Raw genomic sequence first — 20,157 nt, 5'->3', positions numbered from 1 at the left:
GTGTGTGTTTGTGTGTGTGTGCATGCATTTCTGCGCAAGACATAATACACAGATAAATGAATAAAATAGATATTGTTTGAATTGCTGATAAGCACTATTAAGAAAAATAGATCAGGAATGGGTATCAGGAATGTGAGGGGTTGGGGAGAGGCAGGGGAAAATATCATTTTCATTAGGGTCATTTGAGAAAGCCTTCAAGAAGGTGACATTTGAACAAAGAGCTGAAGGAAGTGAGGGAGCAAGCCACACATGTCTGAGGAAACGTCTACTGAACCTCTTTTTATGATGATTTAGAAGGCACATCTGAATATTCCCTGCAGGCTACCAGAGTTATAATAATGAACATTAATCAATGCTATTTGGTATAATGGAGGAAAAGACAGTATTTTAATTGTTTGGATTCCAGATCATCAGAAGTTATGTCAATGGTCATGCCGGCTCAATGTTATTAAAAATACTGATTTGGGGCTTCCCTGGTGGCACGGTGGTTAGGAATCTGCCTGCCAAGGCAGAGGAAACGGGTTCGAGCCCTGGTCTGGGAAGATCCCATGTGTCGTGGAGCAACTAGGCCCGTGGGCCACAACTACTGAGCCTGTGCTCTACAGCCTGCAAGCCACAGCTACTGAGCCCGTGTGCCACGATTACTGAGGCCCGCGTGCCTGGAGCCGGTGCTCCACAGCAAGGGAGGCCACCACAGTGAGAAGCCCACGCAGCGCAGCGAAGAGTGGCTCCCACTCGCTGCAGCTAGACAAAGTCTGCGTGCAGCAAAGACCCAAAGCAGCCAAAAATAAATTTAAAAAAAATACTGATTTGATTATTTCGATGCTTTCATATTTCTGTGAGCTAGTCCATTATTAGCTCATATTTACAACGACAGGACAGAAAAGCCTCCAGGGGCATTTCCTAGCCTCTGTGTAGTGAATGGTACCCACAGTGGGAGAGGGTCAGCTTGCAGAAGGAGAGGAAGACCTGGGAAGACAGGGGACTTAGAGAGCAGGAGTGGCTCCGGGGAAAGGAGGGGGAGGAGTTAGTTACAGGAGAGTGGCTGAGAGGCACTGAGCAGGGCAGAGGGGCTGGGGATGAGAGAGAAGGCCAGGGAAGGAAGCTTAGGAACTGCAAAATCCTCAGCACCACCACCAGGGTTGCTATTGTTATAATCATCAGGATCGCTTTACAGCTTAAGTGCCGTGGTGAATAAGTAAATCCAGAGCACTCAAGTTGAACTTTTCAAGGAAGAGATTTCCTCCTATGATGGCTCCTTCCCAAACTCCCTCAACAGAGACCCCAGGACTCCTTTCCCTCCTCAGGGTCCCCCAACCTGGGGTGCCCCTTTAATGGGAATTCTGTGTAAACATACAAGTTCAGCGTGCACGGTGTCAGGACAATGTCCCGCACAGAGCACAGCCTTACAGTGTAAGGCTGGCAGCACTTGGGAAGCCTGCAAGTGCAGCAGAAAAGAAGCTGCTGGAGAGCTTCTCAGAATGAGGAAGCCAGAGCTGGGTTCAAAAAGAAAGCCGCTTGCTGTTTCCCTGTTCCCTCCTTCCTTGGGAAGGGGCGGGGTGCCCTGGGAGGAGGTGCTGTGCGGGTCTGTGGAGAAGCTGGACTCAGAATTGGTCCTACACACACACACACACACACACACACACACACACACACATGTCTCTGCCCTTTGGAGTCTCCAGGAGGTTAGTGATTCAAATAGGTTCCCCTCTGGGCCTTGATGTATCTTGAAGGTGAGACCATTCCATTTCCTCTGACTCACCCTCCTGCTGCCACATTTCTGTGCTGTCTGTCCTAGGATTTCAGCATCTGTTCTTGTGTGACAAGAAGAAACAGCTCCCTTGGGTAACAGCCTTTCTCTCTCCTTCCTGCTATAATGTCAAGAGGGGGAGGTGTGTGTGCAATGTGAGGTGTGGTTGTGTGTGCTTGTGGCATCCTCCAGAGAGAAAACGAAAGCTTCCATGCTCTGCAGGATGAGTTTCCAGTTGACCATCCTAAAGACAGCTCTCATTTCTTCAATGTGTTTGGCTTTCTCTGGGATAACAAGGTTGTAGGGTGGGTGGAGAGAGAGTTGGGCAAGAAAGGGACCTCACGCTTAGCTCTACCCATGCATGAGTGGCTTTATACACAGGATCTGATTTTTAAACTTTGTGAATATGTATATTGTTATCTCCATTTTAGCTCAGGAGGGCCCAATGAGTAAGTTTTTGAACGCAGCTCTGAGTCCAAAACACCCACTTTTCCCACCTCACAATAGCACCTCACTGACTGTGACATGCCACACTGAGAGCTATACAAAGAAAATTACCCAACGCTGTTTGGGACAACATGGTGAGACATACAGGACCACTGAGTTCAGCTTCATAAAATGTTACACCAAGACATGAATGACCAAAGAAGCGTTTTCATTGGGTAGGTCCAGGAAGAGAACACGTTAGGACTGAGAAAGAGCACATCCTAAAATCAGGTGGTGATTCTAGTCTGTGCTCATGATTACCCCTGCTGTTCTTTTTTACTCAACTTGGATTCTTGCCCCAAGCTACTGATTCTCTACTCTGGCTGCATATAAGAATCACCTAAGGAGCTTTTACAAAATCCTGATGTCCAGGGCTGCTCTGGGGGACTCTGATTTAATTGGTTGGGGGGTGGGACCTGGGCACTGATATTTTTTACAAGCCCCCCAGGTGATTCTAACGTGCAGCCAGGGTTGAGAAGCAATCTTCTAAGACAGCCACGGGAGAGGTGCACAGGGAAGAGACTGGCTTGTAGAACCTCTTTTGATGGTTTAATGGTAACAAGCTTGCTAATGATGTTTACCATGTAAGAAAGGGGGTATTGACAGGATGTAATCCTAGAATCTCTCAGAAGGGCTGTAAGGAAATCTCAGGCAGTTATTTTATCCATTCCCCTTGATTAGTTGGAAATTGGAGAGTGAGAAATATTTATATAGATTAACAACATTTAAAAACATTTTTAAAGAAAAGAAAACTAATGGGTGACCAGAATAGCAGAAAGATTGGGTTTCCCCTTAGGGGAAAAAGCAATTCCTGCTATTCCAGAAGAACTCCAAACCACAGCCAGTCTGCCTTCCCACATGACCTTCTCCGAGGGTTTCTGGGCAGGAGTCATCATCACAGGATGTTTGGAGGATGGATGTGCCTGGAGGATGGATGTGCCTGCCCAATGGCAGCAACAGCTTTTCCTACAGAGGAAGGTGGGTCAACGTAGATATCACTGGGACGAGTAGGGATTTCAGTGTAGTTAGCTGGCTTTTTTTTATGACCCCAAATCCCTGTGCATTAGAACTTACCAACTTCCTGGCTTCCCACTGCCTTCTCTTCTCTCCTGAGCAGCCTGGAGCCTCCCTGGCAAGGCCTGGTTCCACTGATGGCTCTCAGCCTCTCCCTCAGGGAGCAAGTGCATGCACTCACTTTTTCCAGTGGTCTTCTCAGTCTGATTTAATGGATATACCAGGACTGATGACACATCAGCATGGAATCTTTCTTTTGCTTCTTGGGTAATTGTCCTATTAACAGCTGTTCCCGGGAAAGGAGGGGGTGTGGGGGGGGGCGGGGAGGGGGGGGGGCTTCCTGGGTGAAGAAGGACACACCCTGGATTTTACAAGGTTAATCAGTGGGTTCTGGGAAGGAGGTTTACACCTGCTTAGACTTGATCTGGAACTCTAGACAGAGTGGAAGACAGTCTTTTGATCTCCACTCCCTACACAGAGTACTATTAAATATCCTGGGTGCCTACACCCTGCCAGGCCTCACTGCCGGCTGCTGAGATTGTCTCTACGTCTCTATTCTCCTCAGCCCTTGCAATGGGCTAGCAATTCTTTGTCTTTGCCTTTTTTCTTCCCACCTTTCTGTAACTGCTAAGCTGAAAACTTTTTCTAACTACCCCTAGTCATTCTTTAACCCAATAACACAGTTCCTGATCCAGCTCTCTCCCACTTTACACTCAAATAATTATTATACACATTTAAACATAGTACTTGAAGTTAGGAGGCAAAAGAAAGGGAACAGGATAGTGTGGGCAAAAGACCTCTCCACACCTTTCCCACCGCTTCTCTAGGATTTTTTTTTTTAAACATCTTTATTGGAGTATAATTGCTTTACAATGGTGTGTTAGTTTCTGCTTTATAAGAAAGTGAATCAGCTATACATATACATATATCCCCATATCTCTTCCCTCTTGTATCTCCCTCCCACCCTCCCTATCCCACCCCTCTAGGTGGTCACAGAGCACCAAGCTGATCTCCCTGTGCTATGCGGCTGCTTTCCACTAGCTATAGGTTTTACATTTGGTAGTGTATATATGTCAATGCCACTCTCTCACTTTGTCCCAGCTTACCCTTCCCCCTCCCCGTGTTTCTCTAAGGATTAACATGGAGCCCCTCCTATTCTCAGTGCCTGCAACTCTCGCCACACCCAGGACCCCAGAAAGGAGAGAAAGGAAAGAAGAGGATGGGTAAGAGAGCCAGCTTAACAAACCTGTGAGTCATTAAAAAGTGACCAAATGAATTTAGGCTTTCAAAGTGATGTGAGAGTATCACACATCGTTATCTCCTCAGTGTGGCTGTCCCACCCACAGCTGCCGTTACAGTGAATATTTATCTTGACTTCATGTTAGTCTTATATGTACTACATAACTTTATTTCTCATCCCAGGCACCTGGTACCCTGCTATGCAGCTCAAAAGAAACTTGTAAAGTACAAATGGACTGTCCAAAACACTTAGTTTTGTTGGTGCTAAGGTTCCCTGACTCCCCATAGATAGAAGATTGCCCAGTTGTTTTTTCAGAACTGTGTCAAGGTTTAAAATTGTTCTCTATTTGCTGTGTCAAACAGATGGCCACTCTCAGTATGCAATCTCTCCTTCTATCTTCTCAAAATAGTCTTGTATTTTAGCCTGGTAACTTTAGTGTAGTCTTGATATCTTTTAGTGCTATGGTTTTAAAATATTTCCTTCTCAACCCCCTTGATATATTTTGAGTTACTGATTACACCTTAATTTCTCCTCTTTTCTTATCCAACAGCAGTATTTACCTTCATGGTCTTATTCAGGGGCTGAATGGTCATCCATTTTTTTAGATAATATGCCATATCCTTCAAAACCACACCTCCTCCAAGTATTGATTTCTGCTTTTAACAGGAACTTTTAATCACAGGCCTGCTTGAGTTCCCCTTCAGTTATTCAGCAAGTACTTTTTATTTATTTATTTAAAAAATATTTTATTTTATTTCTTGTATTTTGGCGGCATGTGGGATGGTTCCCCAACCAGGGATCGAACCCTGGCCTCTGCAGTGAAAGCGCGGAATCCTAAGCACTAGCCCACCAGGGAACTTCCATAAAATATTTTACTTATTTGGTAGCACCGGGTCTTAGTTGTGGCAGGCGGGCTCCTTAGCTGTGGCTCGCCAGCTCCTTAGTTGTGGCATGCGAACTCTTAGCTGCGGCATGCATGTGGTATCTAGTTCCCTGACCAGGGATTGAACCCAGGCCCCTCTCATGGGAAGTGCAGAGTCTTAACCACTGCGGCACCACGGAAGTCCCTTATTTATTTTTTAAAGTTGAAATGTTATTTATTTATTTATTTTTGGCCATGCTGTGGGCTTGTGGGATCTCAGTTCCCCGACCAGGGGTTGAGCTCAGGCCATGGCAGTGAAAGTCTGGAATCCTAACCACTAGAACTCCCGGGAACTCCCGGCAAGTATTGAGTATCTGCTATTGCAGGCACTGTCCTAGGTTTTGAAGACTCAACAGTTAATGCACAAAATTCTGGTCCTCATGGGGTTTATATTTTAGCATTTTCTGGGTGACAAATAGTAAAACGAATAAATAAAACATGTGCTCTCTGAACCCATCTTTTTTTTGTTAATTATTTATTTTTGGCTGCGCAACGGCTCTCTCTAGTTGCGGGGAACGGGGGCTACTCTTTGTTATTGTGCGCAGGCTTCTCATTGCGGTGGCTTCTCTTGTTGCGGAGCAAGGGCTCTAGGGGCGCAGGCTTCAGTAGTTGTGGCACTTGGGCTCAGTAGCTCCGTGGCATGTGGGATCTTCCCCGACCAGGGCTCAAACCTATGTTCCCTGCATTGGCAGGCGGATTCTTAACCACTGCATCACCAGGGAAGTCCCCTTAATCTGTCTTTGAAATGAGTAACTAGTTTTCTGAGGATTCAACGCTGTATACTCCTACATGGTGAAAGTGCGTTATAATCTGTGAACCACCCAGAATTAAGCCGCCTAATTCTCCAAACACATGATGGACTGGATGTTCTCATCAAATAAATTACCAGTTGGCCTTGTCCTTGGTTGTATGAGGACCAATGGCTCGCCCACTAGATCAGCAGGATCTTCCAGGGAGTCAAGAATTTGAGTCAACGCCTCTTTTGTCCCACAGCTAGGAACAACTTACTACAAACGCCAACTCAGTGACTGCCTAAAAGTGGTCTTTGCACCAGCTGTATGAAAACTACCGAGTTGTTTAATAAACGGGCGAGGTTATCAGACTGCCACCCCAGGGTAAGAGTCAGAACCTCTGGTGTGGTGCCTCAAAATGTGCAAGTTTAACAACTTCCCAAGGTGATGCTGGAGGCAAACCAATGTTTGGAAATCACAAAGATGTTGGCTAGAAGAGACTGGAGAACACTAGAAACTGAGGAAAGTTCCTGAAAAGCAAAACTAACCTGCGTGGGAGGCTGGGCGGAGGGGGGTGGGGTGGCGGGGGTTGGTACAGACAGAAAAGGTGTTTGTATTATGACAAAAATAACTAATTATGCCACATCCCTCATAACCCCAACGTCCCACCACCGTCGTGGCAAACCGTCCGCAGGGTTTGCCTGAGACAGGCGGCGTAAGGATCCCTTACTGGCAAGCGGCCCAACGCGCAGGCCGCGCGGAGCGGAAGCTGGGAGAGCGATTTCCGCTGCCAGCACCCAAGATGGCGGCACGAGCGTCCCCACCACGCGAAACACATGCTCTGTGCCCCACCTCAGCATTTCAGGTCTCACTGGACTTTTGCAAGTCACCGTGGGAACCCTCAAGAGGGGGACCCCGCACTCCGGCGGCGATACCACCTCCCATTCCCAGCCCTAAGCCCTTATACCCTCGCCAAAGAATGCACTGGAAGCGCTCAGCCTATTAACTTCACTCCGTGCTCAGCCTGTAGTACCTCCTGCAGCCGGCGAGCGGTGGGCGCACGGCCGAGGGGTCCCGAACGCCGGGCGATAGCGCCTTCGCCCCACTTTATTGGTGGGCCCATGCCGTGGGGTGGGCCTACATGCCTATTGGGCCGTGGACCGTGTCAGTCTTGGGAAATCGGTAAAGGGGAGAAGGAGGCACACTCAGCCATTGGGTTCTCTCTGCTGTCAATCAAAGCAACATCCGGCGACGGCCACTGCCTCCGCTCGTTGATTGGAGAAACGTGTTCCGGGGGAGAAGGCGTAGGGCGGGCTTCCGTATGAGGTAGAAGGAGGGGGCGGGGAGGGAAGCGGAGGCTGGCGAGCTCTAGGCCGGCCGGCGGTGGCGGCGGCAAGGCCTGGCCTCGAGCTGAGCGCCTGCTGTGGCGGCAGCGGCGGACGCCGAGATCAGCAGAGGGTATCAAGCACATTTCTTTCCCTAATGGGAGGGGCGCAGCGCCGCGGGGCCGAGGCTTACGGGGTGAAGGGCGGCGGGGTGGAGCTGAGGGGCAGGAGGCGGGAGCGGGCGGCCGAGCGGAGTTCGCGTCGGGGCCGGGCCCTGGGCCTGGCAGGGAGGGGCCGAGAGGCCGTGGAGAAAGCATCTCCGGGGTGGGTTGGACTGGGGAGGGCTGAGGGCCTGAGAAGGCGTGGTGTTAGGCCCGGGCTTGGGAGCGGGGTGGGGCCATAAGGGCGGAGGGCGGGGTGGGGTTTGGCCGTCAGGGTGGGTCAAGGCCAGGAAAGTAGCACTTGTTCGCTGCTGCCCAGAAGGCTAGAAGTCGAGGCGCCAGGAGCGGCATGGCGACTTGGTCCCAGCCGGACTCGGGTATCCGGGGCAGGGTGGGACCGGGCTCAGGCCTGGCCTTACTCGATCTTTAACGGTTTCTCGAACTTAATTGGCTCTTGGGAGGTCTTTAGTAGTAAATTGCGTGAGAACTGGAGGGTAGTGTAAGCAGGAATTCTGGGTCGCAGTTATGTTTACTCCAACCAGATAAGGGCGTGTGTGTGTGTGTGTGTGTGTGTGTGTGTGTGTGTGTGTGTATCCCTCTTTCCCGTTAGGATGAAGTTCGTAGATGGGTCACAGCAGTGAACAGGAGAGAGCTATGTCGTGGTTTATGAGGTTAATGGAAGCTCAGAAGTAGAGACTAGAAAGTGAAAGGCAGCTTTACTCCCTCCCCACTTGGCTATCTGGGTTGAAGACTTGGCCATATCCTTCTGCTTTGGATCAGAAGGTCACGTGAATGAAAATAAAACCTGCCTATTCAAATTCTGGACCGAATAATCCTGCCTCAGGGCCCCCCATCTCGTCAGTACCCCCATTTTTTAAAAAATGTGAGAGTGATAGGAAAGGGAAATCAGATTTTAAAGTTGGGAAAACAAAAGGCGTTATTCTTTTCTATGATGTGGTGGTTGTTCTCTTGTCCTTTTACTCTCTCACCCATTAATAATCTCTCCCTCCCTTTTAGAACTTGAAGGCACAAGAATTGTAGGCAGTTTTCTCCTGAGAGATGAGAAACAAACTTTCTTTTAAGATAGGAAATGGACTTCTCACGCTAAAAATAGAAGCTGGGTAGTGTGTATGGGGTGGGGGGAGGGTTGGTAAATCAGACAAGGTGTAAAATATTTTGGATGCCCTGGGCATTATCTGCTTATCCAAAATGAGCTACCTTTTAGGGTACTGCAGAATTGATATCCAGAAACTGAGATCCCTTGTGAGCAATACCTTCCTCTCATAGTTGTTCTGTCTGTAACAGGTTTTCATGTTTTGTTTTTCTTGGAGTATAATAACTGATTTATTTTTAAATAAAAAATAAAAGTGGCCTTTTAATGTGTTTCCTACCTCTGCCTTGGTCATGGCATGAAAATTTTGGAATCTTATCCTGTTGCTTTTGTGATTCCCATTTCAGGTTTCTCTGGAAACCCCCCTGGTAAGTGTGGAGGAGGCGGGACACTCTGACCCAAGACAAAAGGCCTGTAGCTCCAGCCAAAGGAAATAAACCTTAGGAGAGAGAAGGAAAAAAAATATCCATCAGCTGTTCCCGAGAACAACCTGCAGTGAAATTTACAGAGAGGACAACTAATGTGAGTGAGGAAGTGACTGTATGTGGACTGTGGAGACAGTAAGTCACGTGGGCCCTGAGGGCCTGGACTGGGTTAGGAAACAGTTGTACTTTCGGAGGTGAGGTGTCAAGAAGGGAAAAGTGAATGTGGTCTGGAGTGTGGCCTTGGCTCCAAGGGGTGTGCTTTCCTCTGAGGCCGTCAAGAAGCTCAGCCCCTGTGTTCTGCCAGGGTGGGGTACAGGGTTTGGCACTGAGGAGGGTAACTTGCTGGCTGGAGCAGCAGAGCAGTGGCCTTGATTTGTCTTTTGGAAGATTTAAAAACCAAAAAGCATAAACATTCTGGTCCTTCAGCAATGCTTTCTCTGAAGAAATACTTAACGGAAGGACTCCTCCAGTTCACCATTCTGCTGAGTTTGATCGGGGTGCGGGTGGACGTGGATACTTACCTGACCTCGCAGCTCCCCCCGCTCCGGGAGATCATCCTGGGGCCCAGTTCTGCCTATACTCAGACCCAGTTCCACAACCTGAGGAATACCTTGGATGGCTACGGTATCCACCCCAAGAGCATAGACCTGGACAATTACTTCACTGCCCGGCGGCTCCTCAGTCAGGTGAGGGCCCTGGACAGGTTCCAGGTGCCAACCACTGAGGTTAACGCCTGGCTGGTCCACCGGGATCCGGAGGGGTCTGTCTCTGGCAGCCAGCCCAGCTCAGGCCTCGCCCTCGAGAGTTCCAGTGGTCTCCAGGATGTGACAGGCCCAGACAACGGGGTGCGAGAAAGCGAAACGGAGCAGGGATTCAGTGAAGATTTGGAGGATTTGGGGGCTGTAGCCCCTCCAGTCAGTGGAGACTTAACCAAAGAGGTTAGTGGCGACGTGGAGGGGAGGGTGGGAAGGGTCTGGGGTTGGGGGGGTGGGCTGGTCCTGAAGGAATGTAGTAATAGTAGTAAGCCCTGTAAAGAACCAGAGAGGTTCCAGGGGGTCTCAGGCATTGTTCTGGGATCGGAGTGGGCTAGATTGTCTGACTAGGATTGGGGGTTGGGAGCATTTCCTTGTGTTGAACCATTGACCCACCTCTAAATGAACTGTCAGGGCAGTGGGAGGTCCTTAGAACATGCCTGTGTGTTTACTGCTTGGATTTCAACATGACTCCTGGATGCCCGGGGTGGGGGAGGGAGTCATGTTGTGATGGGCTTTGATGCGGTGTATGTTTGTTGCTAAGACACAAATATTTTGTGGACTGTTGCCTTGTACCTCCCCCCACATCAAAACACACATACGTATCCTGAAGTTCTCCTCCTTTGTGGTCAGGCCTGTTGTGGTGGTAAGGTCCTGATAAGTCGCCTCTCCTGGGTCTGAGCCAAGGGGTAGATTTAGATAGTTATTCTTGGCCAGGAGAGGGCCAAGGCTCCCATTCTTTGCTAAAGGCCCACTGCAGCGAGTAGGGATGGGAGGGATGGGAACTAGAAGAGAAACCGCATTCTGCTGCTGAAGGCAGCTTGCTTTGAGCTGTCAGAGGTCTGAACTGAGGAGTGGCTGACACACTGCTCTGGGCAGAAGGTGATGCAGTCGCCTCTAACCATGTTAAATGGTTTCTGCTGCCCCTCCCCCACCAATGTGATAAGACTGCTTTGAGCTCTGCGTTTGGACCTGTCTTGCCACTCAGTCTTAAGGAGCTTGGAAAAAGGTCCAGTTCAGTTGCTGGCCGTTAGGGAAGGAGGAGGCTGGATTGCACTGGGCTGGGTTTTCCAGAGCTGAGTCTTGAGGCGAGGGTGCATGGGGGGATTGTTTGGGAAGAGGGGGTGTGGAGGTATGTTAAAAGTTTTACAGATGCTGTAGAACTTGGCTCTTTCTGCCTACCAGTCAGACCAGGTTTTGCCTCCCATCCCGCGTTGAAGCCTGTTCCTGAGCTCGGTTCTCTGAATGTTAGTGACTGTCAAATCATGTGGCTTCCTCTGGGCCAGTGGTCCTCAACTGGGGATGATTTTGTCCATCAGGGAACATGTGGCAGTGTCCAGAGACAGTTTTGGTTGTCAAAACTTGAGAAGGTGCTATTGGCATCTAGTGGAGAGATGCATGGGATGCTGCTGAACTTCCTAAAAAGCATAGGACAGCCAGCCCCTAAATAACAGATTGATCTGGCCCCAAATGTCAGTAGTGCCAGGGTTGCTCTGTGCTTAGCTGGCTCATATTGGCTCTACTTTTGAGAGAGACAAGAATTACCCGAGTATGGGAGTCATGAGCACTCCTTGCCTTGCAGTGCCTCTTTTCTGAGATTCTTACAGTGCCACCTCTCTTCTGCTGCCTCTGTTATTTCCCGTCAACTGGGCTCCAGTCTTGGCACAGTGGTCTGAAGAAGTATGCCTCCCAGCCTCCTTTTCCATCATCCCACCCACGGTAGCTCCTCAAGGGGTGGATGTAATTGGGCTTGGGAACCCTGCTGCTGGTAACCCACCAGGCATAGCTTCATTCCTCTTCCTGCAGGGACCTCTCCTGGGATGGGGTGGAATGGGATGTTTTCAATGTAATTGGATGGGGTGGGATGGGATGGGATGGGATGGGACTTTGACCCTGGTTGCCTCCATTTCTTGATCTTCATGAAGTTTGTGCTTTCCCTGACCCCAGGCCTTCACTGCTCCCTCTGGAGATTGGGGGTGGGTTAGCATTAGGGGCCCAGGCTGGGTATGGGGGAAGGGAAGATTATTGTGTGTCTAGAACATTATTTCCTCAGCAACTCAGGGATAAAAATACCCAGGTCCAGAGCATGTGACAGGCACTGCTGGAGCTGGTATTATCCCTGGGGTGGCAGCACTCCCCTGCTGCCAGGCCTATTCGATGGACAGCTATAGCCCAGGCCCTTGTCAGGGATAGGATTCCCCTCGAGGTTGGCACTCTGCCCAGAGCGGGGGGTGGCCTGTGTACAGCTCTCTGCAGGCGAGGAGGAGCACTCTGCAGCCAAGGAGAACATACTGTCCCTGACCTGACCTTAGGCTCAAGGGGAGCAGCAGTGAGGATGGGAGCCAGAATTGTGACCCTGATTCTGTCAGGGGCATTCTTCCTGCTTTAGAGATGTAAGCCGGGGCTCAGGCCGAGATTGCTCTTGAACAAAGCCTGGGGTAAAGAGAAAGTGGGGGGCGGGGGGGGGACATGTTTGTGTCCAGGACGTTGCGGAGCACCTGTCTCCTTCAGTGCTGGCTTTCAGGCTCCTGTCTCCCTCCTCTTGCCTGGGGCTAGGCCTGGCCAGCACTGTGACATCCCTGCATATGTGCAGATGGCTTTCCCCCTTCCTCTTGTCTGGCTTGTTGTAGGGTGACAAAGCTCCTGGTTCCCAGTGGATCTGGGTGCACTGGGTTCCTGCCCAGCCTAGCTTTGAGCCTTGGGCTTGAGGACGACTGGCCACAGCCCTCCTGAGGAACGGGAAAACTCCTTACGCTTCCAGGGAAGAACTTAGATTCCCGGAGAAGCTGTGGGAGGAGTGTCTGCCCAGTCCTGAGTTCCAGTCCTGAGTGGGCTGGGTAAGCAGGATGCGACAGGAGGGAGAGTGGCACCCCTTCCCCCCAGGGCTCTCTCACTGCGCCACCCCGGCTGGCTGACTGGGCTGGGTGGGGCTGCCCGCCCCTGGGTGCGTCTCCTTGAGGAGACGGAGGCGGCCTGGGGATGGGCTGGTTCCTTGCGGCAGCTTCTCCAGCTGCCCTGGTGCAGAGATTGGCTCCCGGCTGCAGCTAGGTAACAGGCGGTGGGAGGGGATTGGCTCCTTCCGCATCTCCAGCGGAGACTTGGGGGAGGAGATTGGCTCTCGTCGCAGCCTAGGTAACGACAGTGGGAGGGGATTGGCTCTTTCCGCAGCCCAGCTGCTGACCTGGGGGAGGGGATTGGCTCTCTGCAGCCTCAGCAGTGACCTGCGGGGTGGGAGGGGGAGGGGATTGGCTCCTTGCTGCAGCCTAGGTAACAAGTTTGGGGGGCGTGGGGAGGGGGAGAGAGGGAGGAGCGGGAGGATAGGCCAAGGAGGGAGCTTGCTTTCCTCTGCAGCTTGAGCACGGAGCATGGGGTGGGAGTCCCATATCACTGCAGCCTCTGCGGTGAGCTCAGGGTGGGGGCTGCCGGGCGCCTGAGTGGAACTGGGGTTGTGAGGTGGGAGGGGGCTGCTCCAGGATGGAGGAAGGGGGCTGGGCTGGGCCGCCCAGGCAGCAGCACGGGCGGGGCACCCTCCTTGAGCCCCTCGGAGCTAGCAAGGGGCCACCCTTCCAGCCTGGTGTGCTCCCTGCGAGCCAAGAGCTCCTTGGAGCCCCCTGTCCGGCTGCCCAGCACCAGCTGCCCTGGGGCTCATCTCGCAGACCATGACCCGCCTGGACCGCAGCTCTCACAGTGGTAGGGGCCATGCCAAAGGGAGCCGGCCCCTTAACTCTTTGGTGGCTGGTCACCGGGTGGCCCAGCCCCCCTCTGCTCCTGGGTCCAGGGCTTCTGTTCAGGTTGGTATATGTGGGGAGACTGCAGGGAGAGGTGCACCTGGGAGGTCTTAGGATCAGGGAGGCTTACTGTGGGAGAGGGATACCTGGTCAGAGCTAGGGAGGTGGGTCTAAGCTAAGGATACTGCTTTCTGGAAAGTGTCTGTCTTTTAATCTCTGACTGGAAGGCAACAGTTTAGGGTTTCTTCAACAGCAGGGGGCGGCATGTATAGGAAACCCGAACGTCTCATATTTATTGGGGTTGTACGCTGGTGGCAGTGGGGGTGGCAGTTGGAGCAGGAACTAATCGGGAGCCGCCAGCGTAGAGTGAGAGGGAGGCGTTTTGGTGCCCGAGGTGGCAGTTGTGGCTGGGCAGTGATGGGGGCTATGTCCTTGAGTGGGTTGACTGATGGGAGTCAGTGAGTCCTGGGGTGTGGTAAGGGAGTGAGAGCACTGGTTTGTGGGGACACCGTGGGGCTGGCCTTGGCAGGGGTGGGGTGTCCAGTGAGGATCATCTGACTGCCTGAGGCTCTCCGGGGATTGAGGCAGCTTGCTAGGATCAGCTGAAAGTGGGCATTCTATTCTGGTAGGGATGGATCTTGAGGTGAGCCTGGACTGAGAATTGTGGGTGTTCAGCCGTACTCCTGCCTCATCCAGGGAAGGGGGAACGGCTGTAGGAAGGGCTGGATAGCCTGTCGTTGTCATTGGTTGCATCAGGTGGTTGCAAATGCAGGGATTTTCCTCTCCAGTCCACCCCACCCCTTTATGCAAATGAAATGGCACCACAGGCTGATGCAAGGCTGGCCACTGCGAAGCAATTTTGCTTGACAGTTGACTCTTGCTTGCCATGGCTGGCTTTCTACAAACCAAGTTTTAAGGGATTCCCATTCCCGAAATGAGAAGTGTCTCCTGCTTCCCCCTTCCTTCTTAAGTAGTGGTAAGATGGCCCTGCCTTTTGGCCTGGCTGTGCCTCTGGTCCAGATCCTAAGCCCGCAGACCGGTATGGTGATGGTTGTGCTAGTGGTTTTCGCTAGCTCTTTTTTTTTTTTTTTTTTTTTTTTTGGAGGCTGGTGTCTGGAAATGGATGAATGAAGCTGTGCTGGTACGGAGGGGACAGGGGGTAGAGTCTGTAGAGTCTGGCAGGTGTAGATTGGGAGGGGCCCCACCCGGGAGTAGTTGGGGTGATGCTAGGAGGAACCTCTGAGGGGCAGGACAGGGAGGGGCCCCTGGACCCCAGAGCTAAAGTCAAGGTGCTCTTGTCTTTCAGGACATAGATCTGATTGACATCCTTTGGCGACAGGATATTGACCTGGGGGCTGGGCGTGAGATTTTTGACTACAGTCATCGCCAGAAGGAGCAGGATGTGGATAAGGAACTGCGAGATGGAGCAGAGCAGGAGGACACCTGGCCAGGCGAGGGTGCAGAAGCTCTGGCACGAAACCTGCTAGTGGATGGAGAGACTGGGGAGAGCTTCCCTGCACAGGTACTCCTGCCTCTGCCCACTTCTAGAAACTTCTCTTTAGAGAAGGCAGGTTGTGTCTGTGGGATGGGCCTGAATGTATATCTCGGGTTGGGGTTTCTAAGTCACAGTGGTGGCTGAGGAAGCGGGAGTAGAAGAGCAGCCGCAGCGGAGGGGCCACGCCTTGGTAACGAACAGCACACGGGAGGCAGAGCACCTAGCGGCTTTCTGCTTGTGTCAGAACCCCCCACTCTCTTCTCCCCTGGAGTTTGGGACTCAGGGCCAGCCGACAGCCTGGGAACGGAGGGAGAGTGTAGGCCTGCAACCATGCAGGGCCTCCTTCAAGCTTCCCCTTGGAAAGGCTGGGGAAGGGGCTTCGGCCCACAGGCAGCCAAGGCCCGGGTCAGTCAGACTTAACAGTTGCTGTTGCCACAGGTGCCTGGTGGGGAGGACCAGACAGCCCTGTCCCTGGAAGAGTGCCTTAGGCTGCTGGAGGCCACCTGCCCCTTTGGGGAGAATGCTGAGGTGAGCAGGACTCCAGGGAGAGCACACTGAGTCAGCAGGGCAGCCTGCACACAGTGTGTCTCTCTGTGGCTGCCTGAGGGGCCGGCTTTTGGTGTTGGCCTTGTCCTGGCTGCTGGGGGTGAATTCAGAGGAAGGAAGAAACAGAACCTCAGGTGGTAGTCTCGGGGAGGAAAGCAGAAGGTGGTCTTTCCTCCTCCCCTGTTAAACCCTCTGTGTTTTGCCCTAGTTTCCAGCAGACATTTCCAGCATAACAGAAGCAGTGCCTAGTGAGAGTGAGCCCCCAGGTCTTCAAAACAATCTTTTGTCTCCTCTCCTGACGGGGACAGAGTCTCCATTTGATTTGGAACAGCAGTGGCAAGATCTCATGTCCATCATGGAAATGCAGGTAGGATTATCAGAACCAGGCACAAACCTATCGGACTTTGTGTGGGGTGTCTTCATACTCAGTTGCTTTTCCACTTCTGGGAAAAGAGAGAGTAACACCTTTCTGATCCATAGGAAAGTGGGGACACTGAGAGGTAACTGTCCATGTGTCAGTAGGTGGTGGAGTCAGGATTGGGGTTTGGGTTAAAGCCCCGGGGCTCAGGCTTCTAAAGCAGGCCTGGCTCCTAGGTGTGCCTCCTTCTTGCCCTTCAGGCAGATAATCACTTGGCTGGGTGTTTCCTAGGTTTAGCATTAATAAAAGCTGACATTCTTGTAGTGCTTTACAGCCATCGTCGTCTCACTTGGCCCTCACGATCATCTAGTCAGCCCTTTATTATTTTAAACGTGAGGACACTGAACCTCAAAGAGAGACTGAGTGAAATGCTCCTGGTCTTACAGCAAGTGGTGCAGCTAGGCTTTCTTACTCCAAGGCTGGGTGTACTTTTCACTGTGCTGATTTTGCAGTGTTAGGTGCTTTTTTCCTCTCCTCCATGATGGGGGAGTCTGGGCCAAACATGACCTGGAGCTGATCAGTCCTGCCTTGGGGTGGAGTCCACAGGGAGGAACCCGTCTCTGCCAGGCATGATGGATCAAGCGGGGCCAGGAGCTGATGCTGTGGGCTGTGGTTTCCTGTCTCTTGCCTTTACACCCATGCAGCTGTGCCTATGTTGGGTGCCTGCTGTCGTGAGCCCCCAGCCACACCTGGGGATGGAGTCTGCGCTAAGTGAACGGTGATGCTCTTCTCCCCTCCCAGGCCATGGAAGTGAACACATCAACAAGTGAAATCCTGTACGATGCCCCTCCAGGAGACCCACTGAGCACCAACTACAGCCTTGCCCCCAACACTCCCATCAATCAGAATGTCAGCCTGCATCAGGCGTCCCTGGGGGGCTGCAGCCAGGACTTCTCACTCTTCAGCCCTGAGGTGGAGAGCCTGCCTGTGGCCGGCAGCTCCACGCTGCTCCCGCTGGTCCCCAGCAATTCCACCAGCCTCAACTCCACCTTTGGTTCCACCAACCTGGCAGGGCTCTTCTTTCCACCCCAGCTGAATGGCACAGCCAACGACACAGCAGGCCCTGAGCTGCCTGACCCACTCGGGGGTCTGTTAGATGAAGCCATGCTAGATGAGATCAGCCTGATGGACCTGGCCATTGAAGAAGGCTTTAACCCCGTGCAGGCCTCCCAGCTCGAAGAGGAATTTGACTCTGACTCAGGCCTCTCCTTGGACTCCAGCCATAGCCCTTCCTCCCTGAGCAGCTCTGAAGGTAGTTCCTCCTCCTCGTCCTCCTCCTCCTCCTCTTCTTCCTCTTCTTCTTCCTCTGCTTCTTCCTCAGCCTCTTCCTCCTTTTCTGAGGAAGGTGCAGTTGGCTACAGTTCTGACTCTGAGACCTTGGATCTGGAAGAGGCTGAGGGCGCTGTGGGCTACCAGCCCGAGTATTCCAAGTTCTGCCGCATGAGCTACCAGGACCCAGCTCAGCTCTCCTGCCTGCCCTATTTGGAGCACGTGGGCCACAACCACACATACAACATGGCACCCAGTGCCCTCGACTCCGCTGACCTGCCACCACCCAGCACCCTCAAGAAGGGCAGCAAGGAGAAGCAGGCTGACTTCCTGGACAAACAGATGAGCCGGGATGAACATCGAGCCCGAGCCATGAAGATCCCCTTCACCAACGACAAGATCATCAACCTGCCTGTGGAGGAGTTCAACGAGCTGCTGTCCAAGTACCAGCTGAGTGAGGCCCAGCTGAGCCTCATCCGTGACATCCGGCGCCGTGGCAAGAACAAGATGGCGGCGCAGAACTGCCGCAAGCGCAAGCTGGACACCATCCTGAACCTGGAGCGGGATGTGGAGGACCTGCAGCGCGATAAAGCCCGGCTGCTGCGGGAGAAGGTGGAGTTCCTCCGGTCCCTGCGGCAGATGAAGCAGAAGGTCCAGAGCTTGTACCAGGAAGTGTTTGGGCGGCTGCGGGATGAGAACGGGCGGCCCTACTCGCCCAGTCAGTATGCGTTGCAGTATGCCGGGGATGGCAGCGTCCTCCTCATTCCCCGCACCTTGGCTGACCAGCAGGCCCGGCGGCAGGAGAGGAAGCCGAAGGACCGGAGAAAGTGAGCCTGGGGAGGAAGGGGGTTGACGCTCACCGAGATGGAAACTGGAGAAGGGCTGGGCCTGGACCTGGACCTACAGCGGGGACTTTAATGCCTTCTTATCCAATAGATCTCAGATGGGATGACTGCGGGTCAGTGGACAGGAAGAGGCAGGCGCAGGCGCTGTCTGGCTCAGCTTCCCCCACTGAGGGGGGTGGAAGTGGCCAGACCGTTTGGGTGGACAGGGTCCTCACCCCTACCCCTTTCCTTGGAGGGAAGGGTGGTGCTGGCATTGCTGGAGGCCGAAAAAGGGAAAGTAAGGGACTTGCGAGAGGAGAGGAAAGTAGTAGAAAGTCTCATTCCTGGAAGGAAGGAAGGAAAACAAAAAACCCAGAAAAATCAAAGCGGGAAGAAAATCAGAGAGCAGGTTAAGTTGGCTCTGGCCAGGATTTCAGGCAGCAGGTTTTAGAGGGGACTAGATCACTGGTGTGAGTAAACCCCACTTCAACCTAGGGGAGGGGTGGAACACGGAGTAGGTTCTGGGAGGGGCCTGTGAACTCTTCCTGCTCCTGCACTTTGGTCTCCCTGAAGGGGAGCTCTTGGATGATACCTCCTGTGAGGTTTCCATCATAGGGGAGCCCCTGGGACCCGACACTGGCTTGGAGGGTTAGGATCAAAGGGTAGAGTCAACAGGCAGGGGTCGTGAGGCCTCATGTTGCAGCAGCCCCAACACCAAGCATGTCACTCACTGCCCTGCCATACATCTTCCTCTGTGCCCAGTAACCCCTGAGCTGAGGCTCCCACATCTCCATCAGAGCCTGCATGCGAATGCTGTTCTCTTCCCACCCATGCGCCCCCACCACTCACCGGCTGCCTGGAGCTCTTCTGGAGCTGGGGTGCCGGCAGTGCCCACAGGGCTGGGCCTGCAGCCTCCTGGGAGCTGCTCTGAGGCAGGGGGATGGTGTGGACAAGCCAGGCAGTATTCAGCACAACACTGGGGAATGACCCTTCCCTCAGGCCTCCCCTACCAACAACTGGGCTTTGTCACTGGAAAGACAAAAAACTACAAAACCCAGCAGCAACAACAAAAACTAGTCCTCTTAGAGTTTCTTGCGCTTTGATTTTTTTAGGGCTTGAGCCCTGTTTCACTTATAGGGTCTAGAATGCTTGTGTTGAGTAAAAAGGAGATACCAATATTCAAAGCTGCTAAATGTTCTCTTTGCCATAAAGACTCCGTGTAACCGTGTGAACACTTGGGATTTTTCTCCTCTGTCCCGAGGTCTCTGTCTGTCTTTTTTGGGTTTCTTTCTAGGAGAATGAGAAGTGCGTGTAACGGGGGCTGAGGGTACCCCTCCCTCAGGCTCTTGGCCACAGGCAGCTTCTCCACACCCCCAGTTTAGCAAGGGCTCCTGGAGGACTGCCTGGGGGAGGCAGAGAGGGGAGCACCAAGGTGGCCGGGTGGTTCCAGGACCACAGTGTCTCTAACTGTTGCCACTGCTGTCCCCACCTCGGCCTGGGTCTGGAGCATTGTCTGCCCCGGGCTAGCAGGAATGAGTTGAAGTGGGGAAGCACTGATTCTCCTCCCCGCTTAGGTGGGGAGGCATTCTAACTGAGCAGTACGGATAGAAGGCACGAACCTGGGAAGTGCTTTTATAAATTATTTTCCTTGTAGATTTTATTTTTAATTTATCTCTGTGACCTGCCAGGGAGAGGAGAGAGAGATGCTGTGAGCACATGACAAAATAAAATAAAATAAAATGGATGATTTATTCTCAAGTGCAATTTTTCCCTATTTTGAATTTAAATTGAGAGTAAAGGAAACAGGCCCCATGAGGAGAGGACTGGCCATTGTGTAGCTAAGGCAGAGCTCTTAGGGGAAAGTGGGTGGAGAGCAGCAGAGATTGACAATGAAGAATTTAGAAAGACGAAAGTCTTAAATACTGTATTAAAGCTTCCAAACAGGTGTTATGTGCCTTTT

General features: G+C 52.3%; 1 protein-coding gene across 7 annotated transcripts; it reads left to right on the top strand.

The window, feature by feature from the left end:
• The first annotated feature begins 7,469 nt into the window (after window positions 1-7,469).
• Window positions 7,470-19,948, top strand: NFE2L1 (NFE2 like bZIP transcription factor 1). Of its 7 annotated transcripts, none has more exons than XM_082373154.1 (6): window positions 7,470-7,601; window positions 9,088-10,103; window positions 14,985-15,167; window positions 15,579-15,668; window positions 15,895-16,053; window positions 16,846-19,948. In XM_082373154.1, the coding sequence occupies exons 2-6, from the start codon at window positions 9,594-9,596 to the stop codon at window positions 18,202-18,204; spliced, it is 2,301 nt and encodes a 766-aa protein (XP_082229280.1). In that variant the 5' UTR covers window positions 7,470-7,601; window positions 9,088-9,593; the 3' UTR covers window positions 18,205-19,948. The 7 variants fall into 7 exon arrangements, with proteins under 7 accessions (XP_082229280.1, XP_082229277.1, XP_082229282.1 ...); XM_082373151.1 differs by having other exon boundaries at window positions 7,471-7,601; window positions 14,952-15,167; XM_082373153.1 differs by lacking the exon at window positions 7,470-7,601 and adding an exon at window positions 7,890-8,006.
• Window positions 19,949-20,157: the final 209 nt, after the last annotated feature.

Source organism: Balaenoptera borealis (genome assembly GCF_965194805.1).
Source record: "Balaenoptera borealis genome assembly, chromosome: 20".
Taxonomy (NCBI): domain Eukaryota; kingdom Metazoa; phylum Chordata; class Mammalia; order Artiodactyla; family Balaenopteridae; genus Balaenoptera; species Balaenoptera borealis.
The sequence above is the reverse complement of the archived record's forward strand: the minus strand, read 5'-3'. Positions and strand labels throughout refer to the sequence as shown.